Source organism: Paralichthys olivaceus, chromosome 21 (assembly GCF_024713975.1).
Source record: "Paralichthys olivaceus isolate ysfri-2021 chromosome 21, ASM2471397v2, whole genome shotgun sequence".
Classification (NCBI taxonomy): domain Eukaryota; kingdom Metazoa; phylum Chordata; class Actinopteri; order Pleuronectiformes; family Paralichthyidae; genus Paralichthys; species Paralichthys olivaceus.
Window position 1 is genome coordinate 8,432,630 of NC_091113.1, and position 17,900 is coordinate 8,450,529.

Consider the following 17,900-nt stretch of genomic DNA (forward strand, 5'->3'; position numbering starts at 1 on the left):
ATTTCAAGATGCACATAAATGCTTTTAATTTCCAAAAGGAAACCACGTTCATGCTCCAACCTTCTGAAGCAACTTAGACTTAAAACCTCATTGTTTCAAAATCATCTCTGGAAACTTACTTTTACCAAAAGCCTTTCACTTGTTCTATCCTTTTCTTTTGCCATTACATTTAAATAATGATGTATTATTCATGTTTTGTCTTGTTAGATTTGGTATTATATCGTTAGTTGCCTTTGATTTTATACTAACTTGTCTTTGAGGATTTATTTTGATTTGACATTTACTGAAGCACTTTGTAAAAGCTGTTTACAGAGCTGCTATTTATTATTAAACAATGAAGGGAACCATCTATTTAATACTTTTACGCACAGCAGGAGAAGCAAAGAATGAATCTGACACCTTTCCTAATTCTTCCTCTTCTTCATCATCATCTCTTACCTTCAGCAGATGTGGAGATCACGCTGTCACACACCGACAGAGACACAGTTAAAGCCTGAAGTGCTGTCAAAAGAACAAACTTCAGGCTCCGGCGGCTCCGGGGCTTCATGGTGCCCGGCTGGCTGAAGCGTGGACGCGGACTGGCTTGTTCACGGTTTCACTGCAGCGCAGCCATCGCGCACCTCCCGTGCAGGCACAGTCCAACAAACAGCTGATGTGCACGAGAAGCCCCCCCACCCAAAAACACAAACCGACTTCCTGAAATATGATCGTGCTGCGTGCGCCTTTCGGAAATCCCGAGGAACAGCTGATTCCAGTCCGCGCACTTTCCCCATTCAGAGACGTCCAGGGCGCAGAGCTGCAGCGCGTGGAAAACAAAGTGTGGGAGTGGGAGTGATGGACTCAAACTGACAGACACACACACACTGGTAGACACACACTGACGGACACACACACCCTTTTACTGTCCTGATCATTCACTGGACTGACATCAGTTCAATTCCAGGGCAATCACAGGACAGGAGTGTTGTCTTATGAGTTGAGACCATGTGCTTCTCAGGGACGCAGCGCGAGGTCCTAGAGCCGCCTCCGGCATCAGCAATTATTAAAGTGACAGAGTCAAGCTGCTGGGAGTACACACCATTTCTGGTTGAATATTTCAAAATAAAGCCCATAATGGTTAATTTGTATGCACTTTTGCAATCATGCTAGAGGCAAGACAACAAAGAATTGCATTAAAGAGGGGTGATACAGCTAGAATCGTATTTAGGTCAATCTTATGCATGTAAATAACTCAATCTAACTGTTATTTCCCTGTCAATGCAATGGGTTGTTCAGAAAGCTTATGCAGCATGTGGTGTTTCATATCATTTCAAATCAAACTTGTGAACACAATATGTTTTGGGCTGTTGATCTGGCGAAGAGCACTTTCACATTGATTGTACAGAACTTTTAAACGGACATTGAGTCGAGATTAATTTTGCTTGATTACATATGAACTTGTGCACAAATTATAACAGTGCAGACGTGAATTCTAAAACGTGAAAGGGTTTAGAGATGTAGAGCACTTTATTTTGAAGGCAAAGCACATAGCTTCCGGCCCCTCTCTTTTATCCCTTGTCCAATTGACCCAACCAGCCTGATAAGAGTTCACTTAGCCCGCGGAGTGTATATTTGAATAATACAGCCTACACAGCCCTCACACACACACACACACACACACACACACACACACACACACACACTCACTCACTCAGACACACTCACACACTTTAATGAGAGTACATGAAACTCACAGCAAAAACATCTTGAGGCTAGAGCTGCACAATAAATCATATTGAGCTACATATGGACTCTAACCCTACATCTCTGCTCACATGCTCTTCAGTGTGCTGCACTCTGCACTGCACCACATGTCCATCCACTCAGGATCCACTCCAGAGGTGGACTCAGGCAGATGTGCACACACACACACACAGGCCGGGTTCCTGAGCGCTCAGCATTTCAGGTACAATATGCAGCTCATAGCCAAGCACACTCTGTTGTCTTATTGGAAAAAGCTAATCATTTTCAGTCAAGTGCCACAATGCTCAGAAACCTCAGTTTCTCCTGACTGTCTTTTCAGGCTCAAATATGAATGAAAACACTGAGGAGTAATTCCCTGCAGGCTGATTTCACTGAACTGATCTTTTGAACTTTTTCGGAACCAGGTGATGTGTGGAGAGGGATGATAAGTCACAGAGAGTATCAGGCAGTAAAATAAAACTTTCTCGTAGTGCCCTATAGGACAGAGAGATCAATAATTAATCTCAACTTTATGAAAGTTTTTCCATCTCATTTCTGTTTTTTGTCAAGAGAGAAAAATGTGTGTTTTAGTGCGTGGTGCTCGGGTAAGTTTAACAAACAAGATTCAAACACGACTCACATATAAAATACATATAATTTGATTAAAATAGAAAATACAAAGTTGAAGTATAAAGAATTCTGTCATGTCGATATCACATTTCACAGTAAAACCATCTTTTTGTCACCATCGGGTAGACTGCTTAGCAATTATATCTTTAAATAGAGAAAACAATAAACAGTTAATAATGACACCCACTGTCCAAATACACCCACACATTGATACGTACAGACATGAAATAAGGTTTACAAAAATAGTCATTAGCAGTTGTCTCTCTTCTCCGACACATCAGTACAAATTTAGACGGATGAAGCAGCTGGACTGTGATAGAGCTGCAACTTAAAGGCTAATGAGTCAAATAACAGCAAAGAGTGATGGAGAGAGCATCTGCTGTGTTGTCTGTGGCTCCCCGAAAAATAAATATTCATACGGCTCATTCTTGATTTATGGCCAGCTCCATCATGTTGTCGAGCAGCACATTCACTTTGGATCAAAACACACAAATCTAAATCTGCGGTGGCAGGTCCGCTGTCCATCATGGGACAAAAGCTCCTTTCAAAACTCCACTGTCCATTAACGGAGCATTTCCAGTGAGAAGGGGTCACATTCCTCCATCTTACTGCTAATAGCTGGCACTATTGACAGCAGGGCCCACATCAGGCATCTGTCTGCTTATTGGTTGCATAATGAGGACGGTTGAAGACTGTCCTGGATGGGACAGCGGAGCATAATGAATTATTTTGTCTTATGTCATTGCCTCGCATCACATGAGATCATGTGAAAGTGACTGCATGCATGCGTGAGGACATCAGTGCTTCATCGTGCAGCCAGAGGTTCCTCTGCGTCCCATTACACTAAGTATTCTGGAGAGAATGGCGATTTACAATCGAGTGAATACAAGATAACGCTGATGAATGACTTTGTTGTGGATGTAACATCAAAGTGGGATCAGTCAGTCTGTTCATCAGTGTCAGTGGTGATACATGATGTCATACACTCATCTGGACCATATTCATTTGTTACTCCATTCCTAAGAATGGCGAGGATGGAAATCTGCACACAAATGGTCGTTTGACAACACTTAATTGTTTTGAAGGTATTTTTAGAAGATCCTTTAAACCTCCTCTGCATAAACAACCATTTCAAAATGTATCATTAGGTATTTATCTATTCAAATGAGCAAGGAGATATGCAACTTCGGCCAAACATCTTTTGTTGTGGAGCATAAAGTATTGTTGCAACAAGGAAAACTGTTTTTTTTTAAAGAGCATATTGTTTTTGGACAGAAGTTGAGAAAAAAACTCTTCAAAACAAAGGTAATTGATGTTAGACGACCTTCCAGTTTTTCAAAAAGATTTCCATGCACTTACTGTTCAGAAAGAAAGAACAGATGTTTCAGCTCTGTATCACAAATGCATTGGTAACGAAAGAGGAAAACAAAAGGGCTCGAGTGATATCACTGCTGACACTGATATTTAAACTCATGTTCAGTTAAAAGGCAAAGTTCACATCTTCAGTCAGTTACACGATGCTGCAGTCGAGCCATCGCCTGTCATTCAGTTGCTGTTCCTCTGGAGGATCTGATCCAACAGTTTCTGGAAAAAGAAAACAGAAATAGTCTGATTACTAAAACAAGTAGGGCAGAACGATGGGTACAGGTGACACAGAAACCCTTGAAATAAAGACAAACACACACACGCGTGATCTCCAAGCCTCAGATGTGAATCACAGTTCTCGTCACCCACACTCTTCAGGTTTCCAGCTCGTCTTTCAGGGCCTGCTGGGCCCTCTGGCAGGGGCCCATCGCCCCCTGTGTTATCTGCCACAGCAGCAGTGTGGGTGGAGCAGCCGTGTCTGTCTGCGGCTCGGCTGAATGGTGGCACCGCACCGTAGCTCTCGCCACTGAAGGGCCTTTTGTTCCCCAGGGGACACATGCCTCATACTCTCAGCACAATGAGGCCGAGTGTTCACAGTTTCTCGACATAATGAGAGAGAGCGAGTGGGGTGTGGGGGGTGAACGAGAGCGAGTGCAATTACTCAGACGAATAAAACTTGTGATAATTATTTAGCATAGAATAAAAAATACACACAAAAAAACACACACACACACACACAAACACTTCACTTGATGAAAATAGATGTGAAGTGCTTTTTTCTGTTTAGAGGCTTTTCTCATCACACTGCTGGGAGAGGTGCAAAAAAACAGCAAATGTTTGGCAACAGCGACCTCTAGTGGAATAAAAAACGAACAGCAAGGATTAACCCCAAATCCTTTAAATGTAACATGGGTAAAGAATAATAAATATAAATGTAAAAACAGCATAAAAACAACCGACCTTTCCATCTTTTTTCATTTGTATACCTTAAGAGTAAGTCAGAATTCAAATACAAAATCAATAACCTCTATTACCAACAGCAGCATGAGTGCACATAATAAATAAATAGATCTTTTTAATACATCTTCTGATTGATAATAACTATAGATCTGCAGGAATATTTTGTTAAGTTTCATTTTTTGATTTACTGTGAGGATTGTGTGACTTTGATTACGATCTTGAACATACACTGGAGAAACAATTAAAATATATACTGATACAAAAACTATATATACTTGATAAATATGTGAATTCGTGCTTCAGACAAAGCATCAGGACAGCAGATAAAGACTCAAATCAATATACGTAAGCCGGAGATTAAACAGAAGGCTCTGTTGGATATTCAACAGAGGAAACAAATGCACCATCATCCACCACATACAAATGTCATCTAAGTTCAGTCCCGTGCTTCCAGTTCGATACCAGCCTTTTCAATTAACCACACCAGAGCTGATGGGCAATTTCAAGCCATTATTTTCAGCGGCCGTGCTGCTGTGAAGAGACGAAAAGCTGCATTATTACTGCAGCCCTTTAGTGTTGGTCATTATTGCAAAATGTTTCACCCTTTGCAGAGTTTAATTGGGCTTGTAGGAGAAAGGTGTGTGATTACTCGCTCAATTGCCTGTGGGTCATATACACAATTAATTTTCCATTCAGCATCTCGGCGGAAGTACAGAGGCGACTTTTTAAAACTATGGCGAGCTGTTTTCACATTGTCGCTTATTTTTCAAGTATTTGCTGATTCAGGGCATCATTCCTGCTCATGTGTTCATATAACATAAGGAGAGAAAAAGCAGGAGAGGCAGGAACGATGATTTATTATGAAGAGATGACCACTGGCGCAGAAGAGTCGGTTACTTCTCCTGTTGTGAGTGTGATAGAAGAAGAATAAACCTTCTCATATTATTTTAGTCATTTCAGTAGAGCCAGATTGTGGTGTTGTGGTCTTGCGCTTTCTAACCTCCGCCAAGAAGGATACGTTTTCATCTGGGTTTGGAAAAAACTACAGATCACAAGGAATATTGGTAGAAAGATGTGGTATGGGTCAAGAAAGAACCAAATACATTTAGTGCAGATCTGGATTAGGGGGTGGATCCAGGATTTTTCTTTAACGTGATGATTTAAGGTGTTTTGTGATATTTTCATTGATTTCTCAGAAAATAACTAATTGATCCGTGATGAGGAAAAATCAGTTTATTAGTATTATTATTAGTAGTAGTATTTAATTGTACCGTTTTATTGTCTTTTATCTTGTGCACCTGACTACTGCATATGTATGCTATAGTGTACTATCATATACTGTGTATTTTGTGTCATCTTGCTCCAGTTGTATATTTAAGTATCTTAATATTTGTCAATTGTCTGATATTTGAAGTAAGTGGGTTTTCTCCATAAGAATGAAAAAGGTAAATGTTGTGGGTTTGAATTACATGAGTATGCGTGTGTGTGTGTGTGTATATAAAAATGACTTCTTTCTCTATTACCTTTTTGAAAAGTTCAACCCGCTGTCTGTTGGTCAAACACACCTCCCTGTTCTTCTCTTCATCCTTTTTTCTCTTCACCTCTGCAAACCTGCTATAACAAAAACAATCAGTTTGGGTGTGAGAGGCTGCTGGAAAAGAACAATGACACACTTGATCATCCAAATTCTTGTGTCGCTTAAAAAGAGCTTTCATAGAAGCATGTGAATGTTTTAATATGGTGGGATACAGTCATTCACTGTCCATGCATCCCTTCCTAGTATAACCACCAACATGCAACACTATATTCTTTATAAATCCACAAGCTATATCATATCCTCCGGATCAATAGCTGGATCTTCCAGGAAGGAAAGTAAACGGAGTGTAGGAAGAGGGAAGAAAATAAAATCATTTAGCAAAAATCTTGGCAGAGAAAAAAAGAGCATTGATTTTGAATGGGAGATGTCATGGATACAGGCTCTGCTCAACATGCCAGAGATAAAGATGAAACTCGCTGAAGAGAGGAAGCGTCTGACAGCAGGACGAGGTCACAGATTGAGATGGAACTCACCGCTTGGATCCGAGATGCGTCTCTCTCCCAGTAATGACTCTATCTCTAGGTTTGACAGGGTTATCTGGACACAAGAGAGCACACACACACACACACACACACACACACACACACACACACACACACACACACACACACACACACACACACACACACAGACACAGACACACACTGAATGACTTAAAGGCTTTCTTAAAGAAAAAAATATATCATATTGGAATCTCCAGAATTATTTTAATTAAAGGCACAAATTACAACTCTTCTACTTCCCTGAATATTAAAACAAGTAAATGGTTTCGTCATACTGATACAAACTTATGAAATCTTTATCTTGTGACTCTGGCCTCGTCTAAATCTGTCACTTTCCCAGCTGACATTGACCTACTTGTGCATTTTTCCCATTGCGGCCACTAGAGGGCAGAGAGTGCTACAAAATGTCTCAGTTGCATCTTTAAACTCTCCATGGTCTGAATTAAGCTCAGAAATCTCTTCACACTGAAACACTGCATCGAGAGTTCAATGACATTTGAATGTCACTGAAGTTATTTCCACTGAGACCCGGCGTTCACAATCATTCAGAAATATTATTATACAATAGAGAAACACTCTACATGCTCACTATATATATACATATAAATATAAATATATTGAATATGCAATAAAGCAATATGTTTCTCATCGTACTTAAAGTATTTTTTGTCTGAGCTCCACCTGGTGTGCCAGTTGTCTCTATTTGAATATAAAACATTATTTTCTGTCTATTTGCCATTATATTCATTTATTGTGATTTTCTATGCAATTTTTGTGTATTAATAATTGTGCTTAATAGCTGTAAAGGATCTTAAAGCAGTGTTAGCTTGTCATTGAGTGAATAAACATCTATAACTCAGCATTTTGGTTTCAGGAGATGGGTTCAATGTATTTCTCTGCATCTGTATGTGAGGTTAATAGTCCCTGCAGCTGCACAGGCACTATGTGTGAGGGTGGCTGCTGGTACACTACCTTTTACAGAGGTAGACTGCACACTGTGGGCTCTTCTCTGCCTGGTAGCGACACTTGATCGACCGTTGACCGAAACCACCCACTTCTTCCTCTCCTGCGTCCTTCGCTCTAGTTCTTGCTGTCGGCCTTGGGAGCGGCGGATGAAGTCTGGTCTGGACCTCTGCAGCGCTTCCTGACAAAACCAGGAACATGCTAGTCAATGCAAACTTGACATGGCAGAGGAATTTCAAGGCATAATTTTCTTGCTACAACAATAGTTATACTTTACCAACTTTCTGCATTTTTTAAAGTCATTATCAAGTATATATTCAAACAGATATGCTACAAATAGACTTTTCGTTGTTTTAAGTCATTTTTTGGTAGCAAGCAGAATTACGCAAAACTGCTGGGTGGACTATCACAAAAATTGGTAAAGGGATGCCAGGAAAACAATCCAAAAAGGTTCAGTGAGGATCCAGGAAACTTCTTTCACTTTCTTTCACAAAGTTGATTTCTCAGAGAATAATTCATCTGGATCCAATGAATTTAAATGTAATTTCATAAAGACACTGTTGGGCCTTGGCAGAGGAATGCACTCTACAGAGTACCCGTCTAGTTTCTATATATCTATTTGCTTAACGTTCTTGTTTCGAGAGGAAATCCTCAATTCCTTGTTTCATCGTCTGAAAAAAGTCCCTTGAGAACTCACCTGTAGAGAAACGGTTTTACGTGACGTCTCGTGGTCAACACTCAGCGGAACAAAAGCAGCATGTTGCGTATTGTGACGCTGGACAGGGTTTCGATCAGGATGTGTCTTCATGCTCGTCTCTGTCACTACTAAGGAAGAGAAAAATTTGATTTGCGTTGGTCTCATTTACACCTGGTTTGACCCCACATGCCAGACTCTGCAACACACAGTTGCTCAACAGCCCTCTGGGCCTGCCATCAAATATTACATCTTGGAATGAACCAAGCAGGCGCAGTATGCAAGAGCCAAGGAATTTCACTGTATCAGTATTGATTTAATCAAAGATTAAAGCCCTGAAAGCAAAGTGCAACATTCAGAAAAAATTCTGATGGAAAGAGAGAAGTAATAATACCAGTATTTCCCAGGGGTGATGGCGTGGAGTCCTTTGCAGGATTTCCATTTGGGGTTTTCTTCTTGCTGAGTTGTCTTTGGAGTTTGATGTTTGCTATGACGGCTGCTGCGTTGAGTGCGAGCACTTCCTCTGGAGACTGATGTGAGCTGGGATCTGAAATACAAGAGATATTTAATGTAACTGAAGAGGGAGTAAAAACAGTAACCCACATATAGATCAGGAGGGCACTGGCCCCTTAAGTCTGTCCTGTCAATAGTCTTTTTTAATAAATTAATCACTTCCTAATAATACTAATAACAATTTATCCAAACATTTATATAGCAAGGAACAAATTTCAAAACCTCAGCCTGGCTTTTGACCCCTGACTTAGAAAAATCTTAGATCCACCAGTGCTGCTGTTGACCCACCACAAAAAGCAGCCCACTTGGCCTCTGTCAGCCGCCAACAGATTTTAACCCTGTTACATAATGTCCTGCCGCATTTTGGAGGCTGACTCCCTCAAACATTGAAAATTAAATGATGTTGCCTCAGGCCTCAGTAATTAATTGATGATTCTCTTAATGAATGTGATTAAAGAATAATTAATAATTTCACACAGAGGAAAGACGTCGTGAAAGCAGAAACACTCATTCAGCAGAAAACACCCTCCTCGTTTATCAATTCACCTGAATATTCAGCAGATGACTGTTTTACCTATATTTACTACTACTTAATACTAATCTACTTACTAACTCACACACGCATACATACAAATACCATATATATACACATTTATACATAAGGAACATACATATACTCATACATACACAAAAGATCATGTTTTGAGACTGGATTTCAACTCTGACACCATCGCTTAATCCGCACCGTGTTATTTCCCCCAAACAAAAACCCATGTGAAAAATGTATTCCAACACGTCCTGATACTTTATCTCCATCGTGTTTAGTCGTTTGTGATTTCTCTGCCTCCTCTGTGCTGCCAGTGAGGAGCCGCACTGGAGTAGATTATGCATGCAAAGAGGTGCGTGGGAAAATATAAAAAGTGAGAAAGCGTCTGTAGGAGCTGATGGGGCCTCTGTGTCTCGAGGATGTTATTTGACAACAGCAAGGATCTCCGGCGTGAGTGTCGATTGCATTCGAGTCCGCAGATAAAGGAACCATGCGATGATTCATCTCAATGCGAACTAATAACGCCTATCAATAAGGCATCAGAGGTGAAAAACAATATCAAACCTGAGGGCTCAGCCACAGAGTGCTGCAGTGTGTCTAATAACTTCAAGCCAGAACACAAAAACAGTACAAAGGAAGTGAATATTTAGACAATACAGTGCTTTGAAAAGGGAGATCAGAGACAAAGGGAGCCTGTGTGTGCTGACAAGAAGATTGTCAGAGTGGGACAGAGGAACCTACCAGGGGCCTGGATGAGAGTCAGACAGGGGGACGCTCTCTTCGCTGCAGCCTCTGGTGCCGCCATTCTTTCTTCCTTGCTTCTGTTTGGTGTGAGGGTGTGTGCCACTAGCTGACCTGCTTCTCTCGCTGCCATTCCAGGGCTGATGAAAGGACTGCTGGGGTTCACAGGGCTGGTATCGGTCTCTTGTGGAAGCCCAAAGCTCCATTTCCTGGCAGGCTGGCGCGTCACATTCTCCCTGCTTGGCTCGGTGTGACCGAACACATTGCCATAGCAGCTCAGTGGTCTGTGCGGCCTGCCCGATCTCTGTCTGACAGCTTTAGGAGAAACCTCTGAGGGAGTGGGCGATGCTATGGCAGGAGGGCTGCTCACAAAAAGGCTCAGTGTTGACCGGTGCAGAGTTCCACCATTTTTCTCTAGATCTGAGGTGGCTGGATATGGAGCTACAGAGGGGTTTGGATTCTTTGTGGATTCCACATGGTGATACGATGGCCCTGCCGTGTGCTGTGAATGGTTTCCCTGATCCCGTGTGTTGCTGTCCTTGTACGCTCCCTCTGTGTAGCTGTGCCTGTACTCTGGGCGCCTCGCTCCAGATCCCACCTTGGCTGGACTGTAGCTCTCCCTGTGCTCTGTCACTTTGATGATGGTAGCCTTTCTTCTCTGGACCACTGTGTCCAAACCCTGGCTCGCTGGTGGTGTGCCTGCACTTTTTATGCTTGGGACAGGGCTGGATATCACCCTCTGCTCCGTCACTTTGACTATAGTGGCCTTCCTCTGCACTGTGAAATGGCTGGAGTTTGGATCCATGGACTGGAGGGTTGGGGGCGGAGAACCAGACAGGGAAGAGCGACTGGAGCTGGGCAGACTGGCAGATCTGCTCACTTTCCTGGAAGATATAGTGATGGAGGAGAAGCCAGCTTTGTTCTGAGGGATGAGTGTGGTCACAGCAGAGCTCGTCTGGATGTGCGTGGGCTGCAAGCTACTGTTTGATCTGAGCAGTGGGGCTGTTGCCCTTATTGGCTGAGCACTGTTTGTCTTATGTGAAGAAGTATGGGGCTTGTATGTCTCGGCGCTGTTTGTCCCTTGAGTAAGAGTTTGCGGTCTGCAGGGTTCAGTAGAAGTCGTTCGATGCAGAGGAGCATACTTGAGGGTCTGTACGCTTGTTGTTTTCATCGGAGGGGACTTCCCGTTGGGATCTGAGCTGGTCCCCGAGGGGAGTTCGATGGACCGACTGCATCCAGGGAAAGCTGACGCCCTGACAGTATTCCAGCCTCGCCTCAGAGCCTGCCAGCCCAGTGGTCTGCTCCCTTCGTTAGCAGGACAGCTCTGTTTTTCTGGCACCTATAGCATGTGGATAAAGAAAGATTAGATCCTTAACTTCGGACAAAAACCCCAACCCCAAATATATCTCATGCTAAATGGTTTGATATTAATCAACACAATAAAAACATTCACTTGCCAATTTGAGCTGCTGTTTGCAAGTTGCAAACACAAAAAAAGCAAAACCTCATGAGATATTGACAAATTACGTCTCTCTAAGGCAACATTTCAGCAGCGGGTCAGCTGTCTTTCTTCGGGGCTTTGCTGTTTGTTCTTTAGTCAGATGACTCTCCCCATGCTTGACACAGTGACTGGCCCAGTAGCAAAAGAAGTAGCAGCAGGCAAAGCTTGCACACAGCGTGACTTATCCCTCACAGAATAACAATGAGACTCTATGCCTCGATTGAAAGTGAGATGCAAAAACAGCAAAGATTCTGGGTCCCGGGGCGAAAGGATTCTGATGGTGTTTGTGGATAAACACAGATTCGCCCCTGTTGTAATAGCCAACAGAGTTTTGAGTGTGGACACCCCCCCTCCCCCAGATACCTCAGTTCATCAGGTTGCATAAATCATCCCAGCAATCAATCATTTGGAAGCAGAGTATGAGATCTAGGCATTTATTACTTTATTACTTACTACAAAAACACCTTTAGGTCTGAAACCATTACAAGTAGCTGATAACAACATGCAATGTACCAAGAAGAGAAAGAAGAAAAACAATTTCTTTATCCTACAGATTCCAACTGTAAACCGCTACGTGAATATTTGCATAAATCTGCCCTTCGAATAACAATTGGCAGCAGCAATTAGACAGTGAAAATCCAGACAGCAGGTTAGATTTAAATTTTGTGATCTGCACAAGTTCTTGCTCATTTTGCATTCGTATAGGCACTTGAGACAGGAAACACATTTTAAAGAGCACAGACGCTCTGATATCTGTGATGATCCATAAAACAAAGACGTCTCTACCATCAGACAGTTGATGTTCTTTTTTTCATTCCATTTTATAGAGCCTGCTTTTTATGTCTTTAATTTAACAGCTACTCTTTTAAGTTCCATAGTATTTACTTAACTTAAACCCAGCAGTCTGAAAAATGTTTCCTCTTTGATCTCTTGGGTCAGCGCATCCTCATAATTTACTAATCACTCCCTTAAGATTTTAAATATGGCTTGTAATATAAATGGTTATTTATTGATATAAATTAAACCTTCACTTCAGATAAATCATGTAAGCATACTATGAGTGTCCAAGAGGCACACAAATTGAAACTAAATTGAATATACATGAACACAAAAACTTTTCTCTGTTGAATGTTTGAACTTATACTATATATACTTATACTATCTCTTGGTTTATCCTAGCTCAATGCTAAAAGAAGTACCAGCACTGTGACAATCATAACATTTAACTTTATCTATATAGTTTCACAAGTGTTATAAGTTACCTGTTTGATAACAGGAGAGCCTCGATCAGCTGTCAGCTGCGACGTCCTCACACCTAAAGCACTCGGACTGGCGTGAGTTCCCTCTACCTCTCCATCTGTGTATCAGGGCAAAACAAATGACCCACTGTCACATTTCCAACAAGACATGCTCTCTGTCACACGCACACACACACACACACACACACACACACGCCACACAGGCATCCCTCTGACTGTATGACAATGTTGACACTGTCAATAACAGACGCTGGCAGAGTAAAGTGAGCCCAGCACCACCAACCCCCACCCCCACCACCTCAGAGCCACTTCTCTGGAGACAGGGCGACTTGACTGGTCTGCTTCTCAGCCCTGACTGGTGCTCTGTTGCCCCCCCCCCCCCCCCAACTGCCTGTCTGGCTGCATTTCTACCTGTTCTTGTTACCATGGAGACCGGCTCTCTTTTTTGGGATGCAGTGCAGATAATCCATTCTTTTTGTTTTTAAGGGACAAGGGATGAGGCAAAAATTGCACCGCTCTGTAAATGTGATTACAGGTGAAAAAGAAAAAAGGATGTGTCTGTAGAGGACTGCTGTCTGTCATCACTGTATGTCTCATCTGAACCTGTGGGCTTCTCTCCTTACAAAAACATAGTTGTTTTAAATAACAGCCGAACTAAATATCCCAGGGGAAAGTAAAGAAGCTAGGCTATATGGCAAACACCTACTCGTGTCCCCACCCACCCACTTAATTCCTCATCCTCACGAGTTTTATCTAAATAGTAAGTGTGAGCAGAGTGAAAATTGGCCGGCGTGTTGGATCACGAAGGCCCTTGGAACCAGTTTAATTATCATTTGCCTATTTTAAGTTTGTTAAATTTAACTTTTATGGAGGGGGAGAGGCCACAAAGTGTCTGAGATGAAACCACACGTCTGATTAAAACTACTTTCACAAGGATTGTCAGCAATAACCAGAAGGAGAGAGAAAAAGAGTGAGAATGGGGGGGGTTGTGTGTAATTTGTTCGCTGGAGTGTAACTGAGTCAATTGTGGTTGTTGGAATTTCTGAAAGTTTCATTTGGTTTCAGATGCTGATGGCTGAGCAACAGCAACTAGCATCAAAACAAGATTCTTGAAGCAGTCCTGTGCAGAAGATTTTTTTGTTGCCTGTTGATATTTTTCTCTTTTGCTAATTGCAGGGATTTCAGCCGTGGTGTTTACATGCACCTGCAGAGCATCATTATTCACTGTGAAGTATCTGAAAGTATTAATATTCCTCGCACATCTGAATGACTAGAGAGAGAGATTTATAATTGAGATTGTGCATCAAATGCGAAGCCAAAGTTGCTTTTGTATCAATTATTCATTGATATGTGAAGGGTGAACAGACGTATTGAGTTATGGCTCATAAAGATTTGTAGAAAACAGTCTTACCTAAAATATAGACTCTGTAGAGGAGGTCAATAATAAGTGATAATAGTCTAACATGTGACTTCAGACTAAGGATTCTTAAAAACATTTACTATCAAAGTTTTTTACCGCCATGGATGGATTGCTTTGATTTCTGCAAGCTGCCACAGCCTTGCCAGGATAATCTATGTATAAACAAGGACAAGGCTGAAAGATCAAGCCTCAGATCAAACCCGGGGAGTCTGCGGCTGCTGTGTTCAAACATTAACAGGGCACCTTCTCAAATCAGTCTGCATCTTTCCCTCCTGCTTTTCCTCCCCTCGCATTTGCTTTCTGTCAGCGTCTCAGGCCCTAATAGAGCCCATTTCCCCAACCCTGCCAGAATACCATAGAATACAACAGTTGTACTTGAAATGGACTTTGTTTAGTGATTATAAGGTGATTATCCAGACAGTCGGTGTGGAGCATCTGAAAGAGGATGGGGGGCGACACTGCTGCAAGGAGCAGATTAGAGGCAGGTAAACTATGTGGCAAGTCAGCCCTGAAATAGGCTCCTGTTCCCCCTCGGGCGAACCCGGCCCCTGCAGTAACCCCGCGGCCACATTTGTTCTAGTGCTTATGAGGCACTCAACATCAACTGAAATGCAGCTTTTGTGTTTTCCTGGGAAGGTTTAGTTACTTTAAATGTTGTATGGCTTAAAGGTAGATCTCTTACATAATTATCACACCAACATGTTTGTGCATTTGTTGAAAGTATGAGGATATCTTCAGTTTTAAACTCAGGGCTTAAACAGGCAGCTGTAAAGTGACAGAGACTATTCTCTCACTCCACAGTACTTACCCTGGACCTTGGATGAAGTTCGATTTTTCTGAAATGTTGGAGTGATGGCTTGTTTCAGTTTTACCTGTAGGAAATAGAAGGGCATATTAAAGGATCTACCTTTGCATTGGTGTTACCTGAAGGTTGAATTTTCCTTCGTGGAAATTTTAAGGATAGTTTTCACATTTTTTGGAAAAGGCTGAGTCACCCTCTTCCCAAGAGTTAGATGAGACAATCGATATCACTCTCATGTAAGGTAAAGACCAAAAAACAGGGGAACAGGTAGCTTGTCTCTGTTCCAGTAACAAAACATATCCATCACCTGCAAAGTTCACAAATTCATTCATAATTGATCTGATTTATAAAACTATTTTATCGTAAAATAAAAAAAATATGAAATCCATATTTAGCGTAGGCTACAGACACTGTTAATCTCAAAGAACTCAAAGAAAGTGCATTTTCCACATTTTTCTCAAAACCCTTTCTCTTAATTTCTTAGAACAAACAACCATAAAAAAATCCAAATCCATTAGCTGAAGCTTCCGTGGTGAAAATCCAAAGCAAATCTCAACACATTTTCAGAGTCACAAGGGAGGGGGTGTGCTTTGTACATCCGTTCAGCCGAATCTCCAGTACAGCACAGGAACTTATCGATTTTTGAAGACATATTGTCAGTTCACTGGGTAATACGCCCATTGAGTTTCCTCTGTATGTTTCTCTCAGGGCACAAAGCTCAATCTCTGCCGCCATTGCTTCAAATGAATCGTAAACCTTTTTTCGAGAATGTGTGGAGTTCCTGCAGAGTAAGCTGTTTTTAAGGATGCCAGGGCTCCCTCGGTAACTGAGACTCCACTACAAATGGCTCTCAGTGGTACTATGTGTGTTAGTCTGCCTAACCTGACACTATATGCACCATCACCTCAATCACATAGTGCTTTTATTACAAACTTGCAGAGCTTACACTGTGTCAATAACTTATTGCACAGCCTGAGAGGATGTCAGAGCCAAATCCAAGTTAAATCAGTCCACAGTTTTTGCAAAGGCCTGTTTTATGAGAGTGCTACCCTAAGGAGCAAACACCAAAATTGTTTTACAAGATTTCTTTAAGAGAAAATGTTTCACTGGTCAAAAATATTTCTTCCATAAGAGTATAGAAACCTGACACTATCCAAATAAAAAATAAATACTTCCAGTAACTTTGGAATCAGAAAGCACTCTATTAGAAAACTCTCCGAGTTTATATGCTCAGGATTTGTCAGACAGGATTTGTTTTACCTGGTTTTGGCAAGCATCAGCCACCATCATCACTCTTCTTTGGATTGGCAGCCACCCAATTTTGACCGGAGCAACATAACTGAGCTGAGCCTGCTCCTTCCTCGGGGCCTGCATGATATGAACTCTCTCACAGCTTCCCCTGCGCTCGGAAGAAGGGAAAACACCAGTTTGGAGGGACTCCTGGCTCCCCAGTGAACTCTCATACAGACTGGGACTTCCGCATGAAGATGAAGCCCTGCTGTAGGATGGAGTCCCCCGAGGCCTCCAGGTACGTCCTGCTTGCTCTCTGTCGAGCGTTGCCATGGATGTTGTCCGAGCATTGAAAACTGGAACATGATCGTGAACTGGAGCTCTGAGGGGGTCGCTCTGCATCCTCTGGAGGTGCTCCAGCCAGCCGTCCAGCTGGCCTCCTTCGATGGCACTCTGGGGCCGCCGACGTGTACATGGGGGGTGAGAAACACGGGGCAAGTACTCCCCCTCTGATATCAAGCTCTCCCAGCAGGACTCATCGCCTGACTTCCTCCAGCCTGGCGCGCTTCGTTGGTGGGCAGATGGCCTCCGGAGAGACATCCCTCTGGAGCTCAGATAACCACTCACTGCTCTCAAGTTCCAGCTCTCAATAAAAGCTCTTTACAGTGGAGGTATTAATGAGAATCCCCTGGCTCAACTGGACTCCTTACGATCAGGCATGCCAGAAATGCACTGTAAGGAATTAGTAGCAACAATAGTGCTGGAGCTCATCTTTGTTTAGGATCTGTTAAGGGTATCAGAGCACAGTTTATTAATAATTAGAATAATACATTAAGAGATATGAGTGAAAATTATCATCAGCCATAGGAAACTAGAATTTCTTGCTTTTAATACTCCACAGTGGTGCTGATATCACTTACCCGTTTCTGCCAAACCATCCTTTTTCATTTGCTTCCAACTCTCCTGAGTCCTCAGTGTGAGGGAAGGAAACACTCCCTGTCTTGATAGAAACTAGGTGCTGGTGAGTACTGTCTCCAGTCAGGCATGTAGCAATGTGAGGATGCTTTGGCGAACAAAAGAGTTACTGAGCGCAAGGGCTGAACTTCCAATACAGGGAGGGAGACAGAAGGAGACAGAGGGGTGGGCAAACACTTGTTGATGCAATGCCTGATGTAACATTTAAACAAAGAGCATCATTAATATTCATTATTTTAATTATTAAAACGTCTAATTTTGGAGTTTATGCAAGTCATACACATCATAAAAAGAGGGGATGAAAGCCTCTGACACTCAGGCATCCTTAGAAATGATAGAGCGTCACTAATGAGCAGATTATCCATGTTATTCCATGACTCACTTATTACTTCAGATATCGCCTTTGTTGACACCCCCGTTTCTGCTCTTCCTTGTGATCTCGTGGCTTGTGGCTGATGATGAGGTTCTCTATTCCAGC

At 42.3% G+C, this 17,900-nt stretch overlaps 2 protein-coding genes across 3 annotated transcripts in view; both read right to left on the minus strand.

The window, feature by feature from the left end:
* The window catches only part of LOC109627143 (disintegrin and metalloproteinase domain-containing protein 12-like), a 74,095-nt gene extending 73,049 nt beyond the window's left edge, over positions 1 to 1,046 (minus strand). The window contains exon 1 of the mRNA XM_020083555.2: positions 439 to 1,046. Within this exon, the coding sequence (XP_019939114.2) occupies positions 439 to 547 (109 nt within the window). The 5' untranslated portion in view covers positions 548 to 1,046. The remainder of the gene's footprint in view (positions 1 to 438) is intronic.
* A 1,314-nt stretch (positions 1,047 to 2,360) lies between these two features.
* Positions 2,361 to 17,199, minus strand: c21h10orf90 (chromosome 21 C10orf90 homolog). Of its 2 annotated transcripts, none has more exons than XM_020082793.2 (10): positions 16,478 to 17,199; positions 15,224 to 15,287; positions 12,999 to 13,093; positions 10,236 to 11,574; positions 8,829 to 8,981; positions 8,438 to 8,565; positions 7,750 to 7,921; positions 6,748 to 6,811; positions 6,201 to 6,288; positions 2,361 to 3,936 (listed from the first exon to the last, which is right to left on the minus strand). In XM_020082793.2, the coding sequence occupies exons 1-10, from the start codon at positions 17,045 to 17,047 to the stop codon at positions 3,898 to 3,900; spliced, it is 2,712 nt and encodes a 903-aa protein (XP_019938352.2). In that variant the 5' UTR covers positions 17,048 to 17,199; the 3' UTR covers positions 2,361 to 3,897. The 2 variants fall into 2 exon arrangements, with proteins under 2 accessions (XP_019938352.2, XP_019938350.2); XM_020082791.2 differs by having other exon boundaries at positions 3,763 to 3,936; positions 6,201 to 6,291.
* Positions 17,200 to 17,900: the final 701 nt, after the last annotated feature.

Excerpts from the sequence above, each read along its gene's own strand:
- c21h10orf90 (XM_020082791.2), bottom strand. The coding sequence starts at position 17,047 with ATGTCTCTCCGGAGGCCATCTGCCCACCAACGAAGCGCGCCAGGCTGG. Across the intron at positions 13,094-15,223 it reads AACTTCATCCAAGGTCCAGG|ATGGAGAGGTAGAGGGAACT; the intron begins GTAAGTACTGTG and ends CCTGATACACAG. Across the intron at positions 11,575-12,998 it reads GCTCTCCTGTTATCAAACAG|GTGCCAGAAAAACAGAGCTG; the intron begins GTAACTTATAAC and ends CACATGCTATAG.